Genomic DNA, 14,499 nt, shown 5'->3' with positions numbered 1-14,499 from the left:
GGTTCTGGTCTGATTACATCTATCGGCAGCATTCAACACGGTCTCACATGTCATTCTCCTGGACCGCCTCGAATCTTACGGCATCTCACATATAGCCCTGGCATGACTTAAAGGGTTCTTGCAGAACCGCAGAAATGTTATAACCCTTGGCCAATAAAAGTCAACAGAAAAAAACCCTGCTTTCCGAAGTCATTCAGGGGTCCATCCTCAGCCCGGTGCTCTTTAATGCCTACATGGCCCCATTGATCAGTTTGATATCGTCCTTTAACGTCAAGACTATTTCATATGCGGACAATACACAGTTAATCCTGGTCCTAGATCAAAACACCACACAGGCGGAAGAAAATTTCCGCTTATGTCTCACTGCAACTTTCCAATAGATGAAACTAACCATTTAAAGTGCAACTCAGAAAAGATGGAAATCCTACCATTGGCGCAAGGGAACGCCTTCTCTCCCAATTTATGGTGGCCATCTGACACTCCCCCTCCCCCAAATACAGCAAAAGTAGCCAGAAATCTGGGAATTAAATTTGATGCTGCACTATCCTTCAACCAGCAATCACTAGCAGTAGCTGGGACCTGCTTTCATATTATAAAATCACTCAAAAAGGTTTTTTGTTTGCTCCCCATTACGGCCAGACAGGCAGTTGGTGTGGCCCTAATCACGTCTAGATTGGACTAATGCAACAGCCTTTATGCAGGTACCAACAAGTCGGTCCTACATAAACTCTGAATCGTTTAACATGCAGCAGCCCGTTTAGTGCTAAAATGGCCCAGGAGATCATCTGCATGGGCGGCCCTGGAAGCACTACACTGGCTACCTATTCATAAAAGAGTTTTGCTTAAGAATCTGATAATCACCTTCAGAATCTTTCACTCCTCAGGTCCTCTCTATCTCCAGTCCAAATTTGCGCATCATGTACCTCTTCGGAGCCTTAGATCTTCTAACGCTAATCTGTTAAAACCCCCAGCGTTTAGATGTCTCAAAAGGAGAAAAATCATGTGCAGTGATCATCTCCAAAGCGTGGAACCAACTCCCCAACCACCTCAGTCATATCCAATCAGAAACACTTTTCAGGAAGGCCCTAAAAACTTGGATCTTTTCAGCCTCTGACGCTCTATGCAGAGCACTTATCTAACTCTTCTTTTCACCATCAGCTACCCAGTTTTGTTCCAACCCAGCTATCCGCTTAGCGCCATGATGCTCCCCGGGCTGATTGTTGCGCTTTACAAGTGTCCGCTAACATTAACATCCACTGCTACACCAAGGCTGGAAAGCTTGCGCGCTGCGGTGGCTGGATGGATAAGAATGTTAAAGACATTATTTTATTTATTTTCATGCACGAATCACCCCGGGAGGGACTGAAGCAAAAACACCAGCGGGAAGACTGAGTTAGAAAAGCACTGTCTTGAGCATCTTCGCATCTTTCTGAATTTGCAATATTCTAAGCATGTATGAATTTCATAAGGCATTCATTCTAGTATTCTCCTTCCGTGGCCACGAAAGGAGTGGAAGGTGGATTGATGGTGATGAGGGGCCATGGAAAGGCCATAAGACCTGGCCGTAGCCCTGCTGTCCTTAGAGCGCACCATCGCAGAATGCGCCTTTTCTCCGAAGGGACGGGAGCCATCAAAAGGCATGCGCATGAGTGAGATCTGGACATCCCCAGAAAACCCAATAGACCTCATCCAGGTGTGGCGTCACAAGGATACAGTCGACAAACCTGCTTTACCTAGTGAGGCAGTTGGGAATGCGCCAGGATTTACATGCGAAATGGAGGCTTGGACCACCAAGATCTCCGAGGTAGGGTGTTCCGTGAGTAATTATGGTCCTCTGGAGGGGGTAGTGGTAGCGGGCAATTGTCCTGTTCACAGGAGCCCCTGTGCTGGGCTTGCACCAGGTCCCAAGCAGGACATAAGTAAGTGATTCATTGAAGGGTAGAAGCGGTTTAGAAGGGAACACTCCTGGTTGAAGCACTTCCATCACAACATTAGTCTTGATTACCACCCAAGAAGAGCAAAGGTCCTCAAACCACCACCATTGAGAATAAAGCTCCCTCCTCCATAGCCATGGTAGAGGGAGAAAGCATGCCAGTATCCGGAGAAGTGTCCAGTCCACTGGCTTCACCCAGATCCTCACACCAGTCCAAGGAGCCATATGGCTTGCCCATAGAAATAAGCCGAAGGCTCCGGCCTGAAAGGCATGGCTCTAGTCAATGTCGGGCGACACCCATCCAGCTCTGTGTTGGAGTCAGGAATCTTAATAGGGGTTGCAGCACTGGTGTTGCCTGGAGCGTCGGCCTTGGGCCAGGGAAGGTCATCATGACATGACCGGCGCCAAGCTACTACAGATTGCGAGGGGATCCTCCTCTGTTTGTGATCGGCCACCGTAAAACGCGTGAATGCACTAGTTTTTAAGAAAACGTTATGTCACCTATGCAATTGATTTGATAATTGTATTTTTTAAACCACTCGCTGAACTCACCTTGTATTGCATTTTTGTGCCCACCCTTAGCCCCGTTCCATCGCGGCTCTGTGCCGTTTGCGTGGAGGGCAGGGTCAGCTCCATCGCGCCTCAGCGCTTGCTCGCCAATCACAAGGGAGCTAGTGTCTCAGCTGGGGGCGGGGCTCAGGATTTAAAATGGCCGGCCGGAAGCGCAGCGGGAGCGCCGTCTCCGCGCCGAAGCCGTGCCAAAGGGCTGCCAGTCTGCGCCAGTCCGCGCTGGGTCCGTGCAGTGTGCCACCCCCGCTGCCCAACAGACATCTAAGGTATTCATTTACTCCAGGTCTCAGCTTATGACTATAGGAAACAGCATGCAGGATAGGAACTGCCCCCACTTTGACTTTTGCTCACTGTACAATTCTCCACACGCAGTCTGCCCAAATTGTGGCTTCTCTATCACACCATCTATCTCCCAGCTCCCCGCGGTTGCTCGCCCAGGAGATCATAGCGCTTCCGATATAAACTGCATCTTGATAAATGCACGATCTCTTATTAAACATAGGAACGACGTTGCAGATCTAATAACCAGTCAAAACACCGACATCATGTTTATCACCGAGACCTGGGCAGACCTTGCCTCTGGCCCAGACTTTAACATCGCCACCCCAGCCGGCTATCAAGTAACAAGGTTAGATAGATCGTCAGGGAAGAGAGGGGGGGGGCTCGCGATCATACATCGGATTAAGTTCCCAATAAAAACCGAACCACTTGATCATAATTGTGCAGAAGCCCTCGCCTTTTCTATTTCTCTTTCCCCCATACAAATTTTTAAAGGAATTCTCCTTTACCGACCACCAACATCACGCACACTCTTCCTAAAAACCCTTAACCCACTACTAGAACCAGTAGCTGCCAATCAAGACTACACCATTTTGGGAGATTTTAACTTCCATTTGGAGAATGAGAAAGACAAGGAATCGCACACGCTGATTTCAGACTTTCTGGCCGCTGGCCTAGAACAGCAGGTCAATTCAGCTACTCACCAAGCAGGACACACTTTGGATGCCTTATTTACTAATAACCCCTACATTACCGTTCCCATAGTGCTCCCTCTTACCTGGACAGATCATTTAGCTGTCAAATTCACAATTTTAGTTAAACCTCACAGAAATACCCACACTAGCACCTGTCCGCCGATCTCGTGTCGCGACTGGAAAAATATTGACGTCACTAATTTGCATAACATCTTGGAATCCTCGATACCCGAGGATAGGCCCGACCCCCAGGAAGCCTCCCAAAACTATCAACGCTGGCTATTTAAGGCATTAGACCACCTAGCCCCTCAAAAAGAAACAAAGCCTAACCGCACCAAACCTTCGGCGGCTTGGTTCTCGGAGTCATTACGGCTCGAGAGGCAACGCTGCAGAAACTTGGAGCAGCGATGGCGTAGGAACTACGCGGATCTCGACAAAGAGACATATAAGAACGCTTTGATTAGCTACAGAAAGATGATCACTGCGGCAAAATGCGCCTTCTATAGCACACAAATAACAAACGCTCTTAATTCAAACAAACAGCTGTATCAGGTGGTAAAAGACCTAGCCAATCCCCCTGCCCCACCCTCTGTTGAACCATCTCAATCATTCTGCAACAAGGTGGCAGACTTCTTCCAGGCCAAGGTCAATGACATCTTTAATGAATTTACCACAACATCGATCACTAATACAGTCTGTCGGGAGACTTCCCGTTGCTCACTTAAACCAACTCTAGAGGTCTTCACACCGCCGACCTCCATGACAGAGCTGATAAACACGGTAAAATCGGGATCCCCTTTGGACCCCTGCCCCCCGCGCATCATTAAATCAGTCTCTGACCTAATAGCCCCAGTACTCACTAACATCTGCAGAGCCATATTTCAGACAGGCATATTTCCCGAAATTTGGAAAAAGTCTACTGTAACACCCCTCTTGAAAAAACCCTCACTAAATCCCCTAGAGCCCAAAAACTATCGTCCAATTGCCTCCCTCCCTTACCCTTCCAAAATTATTGAAAAGGCGATGAATCAACAGCTGTCGACCTTTATCGACCTGAATGACCTGCTGGACAATACGCAGTTCGGGTTCCGGAAGGGTCACGGGACGGAGACGGCCCTGATCAAAGCAGCTGAGGAGGTCAGGACTATCATGGACAGGGGTGGTACAGCGATTCTAATACTACTGGACTTATCCGCCGCCTTCGACACGGTCGATCACTCTATTTTGATCGACCGTGTCGCCGCCCTTGGCATCCAGGGCAGGGCCAGAGCAACGCTTGCTTCCTTCCTGGCCAATAGGATACAATCCGTGAAGATGGGAAACTTCAGTTCCCCTGACTTCACTCTTCCGTGCGGTGTCCCCCAGGGCTCCTCGCTAAGTCCGACACTCTTCAACATTTATGTGTCGGACTTGGCGAGGGTAATAAAGTCATTCGGCATAGGGCTTACATCGTACGCCGATGACACACAGCTGATCCTGGAGATACATAAAAACGGAGAAGCTGTGGCAGCTAACTTTCAGGCAGGCATGAAGGCAATCAGTACATGGATGAATCGGAACTGCTTAAAGCTAAATTCCGACAAAACGGAGGTATTGGTTTTTGGCGAACTAACTCCGTCTTGGTCTCCGGTCTGGTGGCCTTCTGAACTGGGTACACCTCCACTGCCAGTTGCCAAGGTGAAAAACTTGGGCGTGCTTTTCGACAGTAAGCTGACGTTCCTTGGCCATGCCAACGCAGTGGTCTCGGCCTCTTTTTTCACCTTGAGAATGGTGAAGAAACTGCTCCCGTTTCTTCCTCCCACTGCTGGCAAAACTCTGATGTCCTCCCTGGTATTATCCAAGGTGGATTATTGTAATGGCTTACTGCTTAATGCACAGGAACAAGTGGTGAATAAGCTACAGCTTGTTCAAAATGCTGCTGCAAGGGTCCTCTTGGGGATACCAAAATACGCCTCTATCTCCCCTATAATTAGAGAGCTTCACTGGCTACCCATAAGAAGCAGGATAAAGTTCAAGGCCATGTGTATAACCTACAAGGCCTTGAACAATAACGGTCCTGACTTCTTCAAAAACGCCTTCAAAATTTACAAACCCAGTCGAACTCTGCGCTCATCCACAGCTCAACAGCTCCAAATTCCCCCAACAAAAAAGGTAACTTGGGGAGACAGACGATTTGTAGTGGCTGCATCCAAACTGTGGAACCAGATCCCTTCTCAGATCAAGGAACATACTTCGCTGTTTTCCTTTCGAAAACATCTTAAAACATGGCTTTTTAACCAGTAACATCTTCTCACAACCATGTAATCTGTACACACTAGCGCCGAGACACCGGAAGGTATTTGCGCGCTCTAGAAATTTTAAAAATAAATAAATAGATCCATCTGTGGATCCCTGAGGCCCGACTGGAAGGGAGTCACAGGCGTGGATCTAGTAGGAGCCCCTCCCGAACCCACACGGGCCGGAGGCGCACCAAAGGGAATGGGCCGCCCAAATATGTGGTGCAAGGCCTCATAAAACTCTCAGCTAGGTGGGAGGTTTCTAGCTCCTGAAAACTCAGGGAGGCGTGGAGCCAGCCCAGGCGCTGGCTCAACCGTGGAGCCAGGCCTCGAGTGACGTTCCCTTGTCTCATCAGCCGATGGACAAGGCGAAGTCAAAGCATGCTTTGACGTGTTCTTCTTACCTGAATGACCCAAAAACTTTCAAGGCAACAAGCTTTTTGGACTATGAGACCGCTCCCAGGACCTTCCTCTCGATCAGGATCTGGATCGTCGCAGCTTCGCATGTGGAGCCATCAGGAGCTTGAGGGATCGCTCCCGCAAGGCCTTCGGGTGCATTGCGCTGCAATCTAAGAAGGCCTTCGGGTCATGATTGTGCTCGAGACACACAAGGTACGGGTCAGTCATCGACATCGAGTGGTGAAAGGTTCCGCAGGGCTTGAAGCCTGCCTTTTTAGATGACATTACCCTGCCACAGCAAGAAGAAAAACCTCAAAAAACTTTGATAAAACATCGAAAAAAGATAGTCAAAAATGTAATAGAGGTAGCTCTTTCCGGATCTGCGTTGACTGACACGCTGGGGTGGCGCCAATATAGGCAACGTACACGTTACTTCTGGCACGGACGACGCCACATGGAGCCGAACGATTTCATTTACTGGTGCGCAGGGGTACGTCTCACATTTTTTGACCGATCCAGTCTGACGCTTTGGGATAATCCTAAGGTAAGGAATCTGCAGCTAGAAGTCTCTATCAGATAAAATTTACTCCAGTTTTCTGCAGGCTGCTGACTGCAGTGGTCTCTGTGGTTTCATAATGGCAACACAAACAGAGGGGAACCAATGAAATGAATGCATGATGCCTTGGGCTGATCTAAAATGTGAATGATATTCAACATGCAACGGCTGAAGGAGGTTGGACCCAAAGCCCCTCTCTATGTAAATGGTTTCATGACAGAGTAAAGGAATAGAGAGAACGCAATTTTTTAACAGACCTTAAAAATGTTTGTCATTGTAGAGGAGAATTAACAGTTTTGAAACTGTGATAAAGGAGTCAGTCCTCCAAAGTTAAAAGACATTTAAGCAAATCATAATACATGATTTTGGTATGTCTTTGGGGACACCCACTTCAGCATTACAAATAGTGGCTCTCAACTTTACCCACAGTCATGACGGCATACCTTAAACATTTGGCCACAACCCTACATCTCGAAGTGTGTTTCACTGAAGTATAAACCTGGGATTAGGGCCGTTCCATTACATACTTTACCTTTTGCATGCAGCGTGAAACACAGGCAGAGACCATGGTCATAGAGGTGCCAGGCTGTAGGGCCACGGAATGGAGAGTCACTGCCACATTCTGCAGGGGGAACCCAAGTAGTGGTCCTAGAAAGGGAGAGAGACCGAAAACAACCATTAATTTAGAGACCCGAAGGCATGATCAACCAGAGTCGTAGCAACGCAGTAAACATTTTGAAGGTTAAAGATACTCCAAATAGAACAAGAGATCATTTAGTTAAAAAATCAGCAATAATTACCAATGTAAAAGGTTAGGGCATGTTGATACCCTGTCCGAAATAGTGCAAGTCCAATATATCTTGCCATTTGTGAGGATATTTCTTCGTTTTCTAAGAGCTAAACAATTGGGAGAAACTGAGCAACGTAATCTTGTACTGTTTCTTCCTCCCACACCCTTAAGTCAAACTTCTGTAAGTCAAAAATATAAACTGTGATTGCAAATCATAGATCTTTAATCACAGTCTCGATCTGTGGAGTTTTCCCAACACAGGTAGAACTGGAGCACACACGTGCTATGCAATCCAGGCCAACAAGATTACTCTGAAACTCAGAATCATCTTTATTCAGTTTCAAACCGCCTTAAACGCACGCAAAATATGTGCAAAATTGGCAGTAAAATACTATACAACTCCTTCTGAACCTGCCTTCCATTCAAGCAACCCTTCTTGTGATAAACGGGAAAGACCCCAGCAGCACTGTTACTCCTTTGTGTCCCCACATTCATAGGCACGACACGAGAAACACTTTCTACGTCCACAACAACCTTGATCAGGGATGTTCTAATAGAGTCCAGCCCCAATAAAACCTCACTGTCTCTCATGGGCAAATACCGCTGTTCCAGTTCAAGGTCATGCAGCCCCAAGACAGAAGTTTACTTCAATTTCTCTTTGTCATTGCATCTAAGGAACATCAACGCTTTCTGCTTCAAACAGCTGAAAACATATCCAAGACAGTTTGAAAGGGGTCCACCAACTCGATATTTAGCTATAAACAGGAGTCTATTTCTTCCATTAAGCACTCCACAAAGTGCGTGTGAGTTAGCTACCACACATCCTAACTGACAAATCCCAGAGCTAGTTTAATTGGTGAAGTTGAGCAGGAAAATGGTACGATGGGTCTTATTCCAGAATGTGTATTTGTGTTACCTAATTCATCAGTCTGATTTTGGGGCAAAGAAATAAGCCTAGGGAAGAAGCAGTGCACAGTTCAGTAGTAGAAGTGCATGAATGACGGTAAGAAAAGAAAATCAATTAAGGGGGTATTCTGGTCCTTCATTCTTCCTCTCACCAAGTGTCATTCAAGTATATTATTCATAACTACATAAAAGTTGCACTTGGTAATTGTGAAGCCCACTATGGCCTGTGATGAGGGTTTCTAACATGGTGCTGGAGAGTGTAGGATGTGCTTAGACATTCAGAAAGTCCATATTTGGCCATATAATACACTACTGTAAAATGTCTCTTTTTGTCAGCCCGTACATGGCAGACATGATCTAGGAAGATTTTCTTGAATACAACTGTGCTCCCACCAGAGACGTTTCTGCATGCGGTCCACGAGAAACCGCATATCTGCCTAAAAAATGTCTTCGGTTTCCAGCAGATGGATCTCTCCTGCACCATTGGCAGATCTAGAGAGTGCCTTTTTGAAGACTGAAATACTGCCTCATGTTTTACCCAGCATTAAGACCACTGGCTTTCCACAACATGACTAAACAATTTAATCCTAATAAAAATGGGGCACTAAAGATGGCCTAATGGATATGGTACTAAATGAGTAATGCGAAGCCTGAGCAAACAATTTTCAAGCTGGATGATTCAGGACTGTATGAGAAACTGCAACAGGAGCACTAGAAGAGCACATCTAGCATATTGCACGCAAATACCATACCCCAAAAAATAAAATTTTAAATAAAAAGGATAAATCATACCTAGAAACCTTGATGTCAACATTAAAAGTATACTGTGATATGAGGCGTCGACATTGAAAGTATGCTGTAATATATGAAATATATCTCAAACCCCTTAATAGGCCAACCTTTAGTTTTAAATCCCATTTACTTAAGTTGGGAGAAGAACTTTCGAAATGTTTAATGCTATCGATGTTGAAGAGGGTTGGGTAGTTTTGGATGCAAGTAGGTGTTTGAAGAGGCCTGACAAGGTAACAAACAATATGCTTATGTTAATTGCACCTACCGACATCGTAAGGGTCAGGAAGATCAGGCAGAATGCTGGTAACCAGTGGCTCCTCCACCTTGTCAAACTTGCAGGTCACCTACTTTGTTTAACTGCTGGGTTACCATCCACAAAGCAGCTCAGCAGCTTATCTGCCCCAGGACGGCTGGGTCACAGTTACGACCAACCCACCCAATTGAGGAAAGGACTACTGTCACTGTTTCCCTGCTTTTGTCTGCCAACCAAGGCACTTTGAAAATGGGCATTTTTTTTAAATGGCTCTTGTGGCAGAGAAAAAGCTCCCTGCATATCAGGGCAATTTAGTTTTACTCAAAGAAAACAAGCTCTCACTCTGGGAGGTTATTTTCTCTGAAGGTTTCCCGAGCAGGTTCTTTAAATATGGCGCCCGCTCAACAAACTTCACTGCTTTGAAGGGGGCCACCGTAGAAGAAACTTCCTTCACAGGAGGTATATCACCACCAAGCAGGTGGGGGAATCTCTAAATACTGCAAATAGTCTTCTTTCAAGGTGTCAGGAGTCATAACTGCTGTTCCCGTCACTGAGACACCTGCCATAGCTTAATTAAGGCCCTAAATCTCCAGCTGTTCCTTCCCACCTACCTCAGCAGCGTGTTCTGTCCTGTCCTTCTTCCTCAACTGCTTTCTTCCACCAATTTGAAGTCTGATCCTCCTACCTCTGTGTAACCAGGACCCGCATGGGCGCCCCGCACCTGGGCGCGAACTGAACAAGTGTGACCCCCCCCTCTTTTCTCCACAGACCCGCATTCCTCGAGGTGGACAGGCCAGGAAAAGTACAGCTGCGACGACGAGGAGGACGGGCCCTTTAACTGGACCGAAGGTATGATGGAGGAGGAGGAGGAGTCGGGTTCAAGGATAAAAGGCGGATCCGATCAGCAACAGGTGTGTTATTACACCGGAGGAGCGGTCAGTGAGGAGCAGAGCGGAGTGGCGGGAAGCAGCGAGGACGAGTGGAGAAGTCGAGGACGGGAGAAGAGCGAGGACGAGTGGAGAAGCCGAGGACGGGAGAACAGCGAGGACGAGTGGAGAAGCGGCGGACGAGTAGTCGGGAGGTCGGAGTGGAACGGCAGTGGACGCTGGATTAGCGAAGTCAGCCTAGCGGAGGAGGGAGAAACCCGGACCCCGGACAGGAGATCGGAGCAGACCGCAGAGGAACCATCTGGCACCTACGAGCAGTCAAGAGGTCAAGCCGAGAGAGCAGAGGACGAAGAGGACCCGCCTGGAGGCCAACACCATGATCCGCCCAGCCGTACACCAGGAGGGGTACGGCTCATAGAGGTGCGTAACCGTTTCCTGGGCTGGGTTAAAAAGAGAACAAGTCGCCTAACGTAGATAGTGATCTACCACTGTGTGAATACCCGGGCTAACAGCACACCACTTAACCTCCGTGTTACATTAAAGTTAAAGTCTCCCCCCCCCTTGTATGTCCCTGCACTGGGTGTATTCCCCCCTCTCACGGCCCCTACCTTGTGACAGTGGTTGCATTCACTCCTGACATCTAACATCCGCCTCTCTTCTGTTTTCCCCTTGGTGGTGTCGGCGAGGGTGGACAGCACGGAGCCTCCGGAGCCTCGACGAAGGAGGAGCCCCGTCAGGAGAAGGGAGGAGGGAGTGCTCAGAAAGACACGACGAGAACGGAGCAGATCACCACGAAGAGGAGCAGCTCATAAAACCTGTACTGATACTTTGTATGATCGAATAAACCCTTGCATAACCAAGACACGACTCTTGCCTATACCTGGTCCCGCCGTTACACTCATTGTCCTGGAGTATTTGTGATGTTCCAGCAGACTCCTAGTGGGCTGGACTGGTGGTTGTGTGCAGCTGTGATGTTACTGTCACTTGCTGGCACCAGCTGGCTCCATCTGCAAGATCTCGCTTGTTTCCTTGTATGAACAACAGTTCAAGTTGTAAAGTTCACGGCGGGTCACGTGCTCAGCTGTGTTTGTTGGAGCACTCATACTCACAAGACTGTAGTCAAGAATGGAAGAGCATTGGGCGGGTCAGTAAGATGGCCGAGTAGTGGCAAATCACAGAGGCTCTAGCAGCCTGTTCTGAAACCTACTGATATCCTGTCATCTCAGAAGCCATTGCCTCATCAAAAGTAAGTTCAAGAGCCACACATGCACGAGCAGCAACCTAGGGCAAGTGGTGGGGCCCTGACGAGCCAGAAGACGCTTGAGGATGCTTTGTTGGAGTGGCAGTCGCGGCCTCGCCCAAAATGGCAGCCGCCAGGAGGTGAGCACAGCCCGGCCTGAAGAAGAGCAGAGGCAAGGGTGTGAAGACCACAGCAAAGGTTGCCAAAGGGGCCGGTGCATTCTCTTCCCCGTTATCTCCACCGTCAGGGAGGCCGCCACGCCACACCATCGAGGAAGAGTGCTGCAGAAGGCCGGGTTCCCCATCCGAGAGCCCGGCGGCTGGAGCATAGGAGAGAGGCAGTGGGGAGGAGTGGCTTACCTTAAGAACAGCATAGTAGGACAGCATCTCCCATGGCAGCGGCAGTGAAGGCAGGTGAGGTCGTACAGCGGCAGGGAGAGGTGCACTGGGATACTCCTGCTGGACACAGCCACTGTGACCTCCCCATTCAAGATGGTGATTGCGAGCGGCTGAACTCCCCCAGGGCTAGGGGCAAAAGACGACCGAGGACCAGGCCGGCCTGTGGGGGTAGACAGTGGGCATCGAATTTCCCCAATCGGAACGCAGCAGTGTCAGGGTTGGGCCCCAATCTGACTTGACCGAAGCAGGGCCACAAAGGGGACAGCTGCTGTTGGTGTGGCCTGGCGACTGCAACCTGCAACATGGAAATAGGGGAAGAGTGACTGTTGCAGGGATTCTGCACCTATACAGAACTATGTGCAGGAAACCAGGACCTCGGTGGATAGCGGTGTACCAATCTATCACCTCAGTGCCCAAAATAGACTAGCTGTAGTGTCTCATTTGTTCTCCCACTAACAGCGAAGCTACCAATGACTAGATAATCCAATACACAACACTCCCGACTCTCTCAGGAATCGCGGTATCAAGACAACTCTTTCGCTCACTCACTCACACTTGTCCACAATAAGAGTAATCAGAGTCACGGTATAGTTTAAAATGTTTATTTGAACTAACGGGCTCAATGGTACAGTACACGTGCCATTACTAGCAGCAAAATGCATAAACACAATATCGTCAGCATTGTCACAATTCCACAGAATACAAACAGGGATATCGTTTTATAAAGACAGTGTAAAAAGGGCTATTGGGCCTAACCACCCTCCCAGTGACAAGAAATAGTCTATACTACTATTATAAAGAGAGAACACAAACCTTTGAGCCAGGTAAACTCGAAAAGTACACCACCAATCAAAACACCCAAGACATCTTTGAAAACCTCAGGGCAAGCAGAAGGACATAGGCTATTAAAAATAAAAAATATACGTTGTTTAAAAAATTTCGAAATAAAAATAAAGTAGTCCCTTGCAAGTAGCGCCGGCGGCGACGTCTGCGTGATGACATCATTTGCGTTTGTGCTCCCTGGCAACACTTCCAGAAATGGGGCCGAAGATCGCGACCTGCTGGGAGGACTGCCGCGGCCCTGCTTGCCGCTGGGCAAAGTGGCGGCCTGTGCGGCGGGCGCCTGGAGAGTGGCGGCCTGTGCGGGCGAGGCACCTGGAGAGTGGCGGCCTGTGCGGGCGGGGCGCCTGGAGAGTGGCGGCCTGTGCGGGCAGGGCGCCTGGAGAGTGGCGGCCTGTGCGGGCGGAGCGCCTGGAGAGTGGCGGCCTGTGCGGGCGGGGCGCCTGGAGCGGGACCGGCAGCTGAGGTAAGAATCAGGCGGGAGGGGGGGCCGGGACGGGCCAGGGCGGGAGGGGGCCGAGGGCAGAAGTGCACGCAAGCCTCAAATGCTGCCCCCAGCCCCTTTCTGCCCCAGGCAACGCTGGGGCGGGTTGCTAGTTTATTATAAAAAAGAAGACCTCTGGGCTTTGTCAGCAGATGTGTAAACAAAATAGGGGGAGGGTGATCCAATTGGATCAAAAGGGTGAAAGTACCACTCAAGGGGAGTGGAAGGTCCAGTCGCAGTCCGTGCCCTGCGCAAGTATTTATCAAAAAAGATGGACAAGGCTGTTCCTGGATAGAGGTGGTGTGCTGGTCACAGGGAAAAGGAAGCGTGGTGGTTAGCGTGTGCAAGCCTACCACTGGGTATCCATTGTGTTGGATATAGTTGCCTCACACACCTTTGCAAGTGTCATGCTTCATCATAGGCAGTGCTCCTCGTTAAGTAGGTGGTGCAATACCCAACGGGCACACCTCAAAGAAGGGCTCTTTGGCAGAGATCTTTTAATCCAACTGCCTATGGGTGAAGTGCGGGTGTGGGGCCCGGAGGTTGTAGACAGGAATGTGAATTAAAATGGAGAAAAGGGTACCAGAGACTATTTTATTCGGGCGGTCCCTTGCTTCAATTAAAAGTGAAGCTAGTCTGGGCTTACTGGAATTTAATGTTTCCTTGCTCTAGACTAGACCAAAGTGTTAAAAATCGGTCAACATGTTTCTCGCATTAGTGCATTGACACGCGATTCATCAGGACCTCTATGGTATAGTCTACAAGCAGTAATCCTATATCTGAATTATACGCTCATTACCAGTCATGGGAACGTTGTACCTCTGTTGCACTGTTCTTTGCCTAATGGTCAAGATCTACATACAACATCAATGCCCGGCGGGTCGTACATCAGGGATGAGGCCTCTGTGTGTAAGGCTCAAAACTCCTGTGTAATGGACTGTCGTCCTACCCCTCTCCGCCGGGATCCTCAGAGGCCTCATCTCTGATGTACGACCCGCCGGGCATTGATGCTGTATGTAGATCTTGACCATTAGGCAAGGAACAGTGCAACAGAGGTACAACGTTCCCATAACTGGTAATGAGCGTATAATTCTGATATAGGATTACTGCTTCTAGACTATAGCATAGAGGTCCTGATGAATCGCGTGTCAATGCACCAATGCGAGAAACACGTTGACCGATTTTTAACACTTCCTAGTCT

General features: G+C 48.7%; 1 protein-coding gene across 2 annotated transcripts in view; it reads right to left on the bottom strand.

The window, feature by feature from the left end:
- Window positions 1–14,499, bottom strand: part of GFM2 (GTP dependent ribosome recycling factor mitochondrial 2) — a 336,627-nt gene that overhangs the window by 13,720 nt on the left and 308,408 nt on the right. For both annotated transcript variants that reach the window (XM_086960777.1, XM_086960778.1), the window contains one exon: window positions 7,241–7,356. In XM_086960777.1, coding sequence (XP_086816903.1) covers window positions 7,241–7,356 — 116 coding nt within the window. The remainder of the gene's footprint in view (window positions 1–7,240; window positions 7,357–14,499) is intronic.

Source organism: Lissotriton vulgaris, chromosome 3_1, assembly GCF_964263255.1.
Source record: "Lissotriton vulgaris chromosome 3_1, aLisVul1.2, whole genome shotgun sequence".
Lineage (NCBI taxonomy): Eukaryota > Metazoa > Chordata > Amphibia > Caudata > Salamandridae > Lissotriton > Lissotriton vulgaris.
The sequence above is the reverse complement of the archived record's forward strand: the minus strand, read 5'-3'. Positions and strand labels throughout refer to the sequence as shown.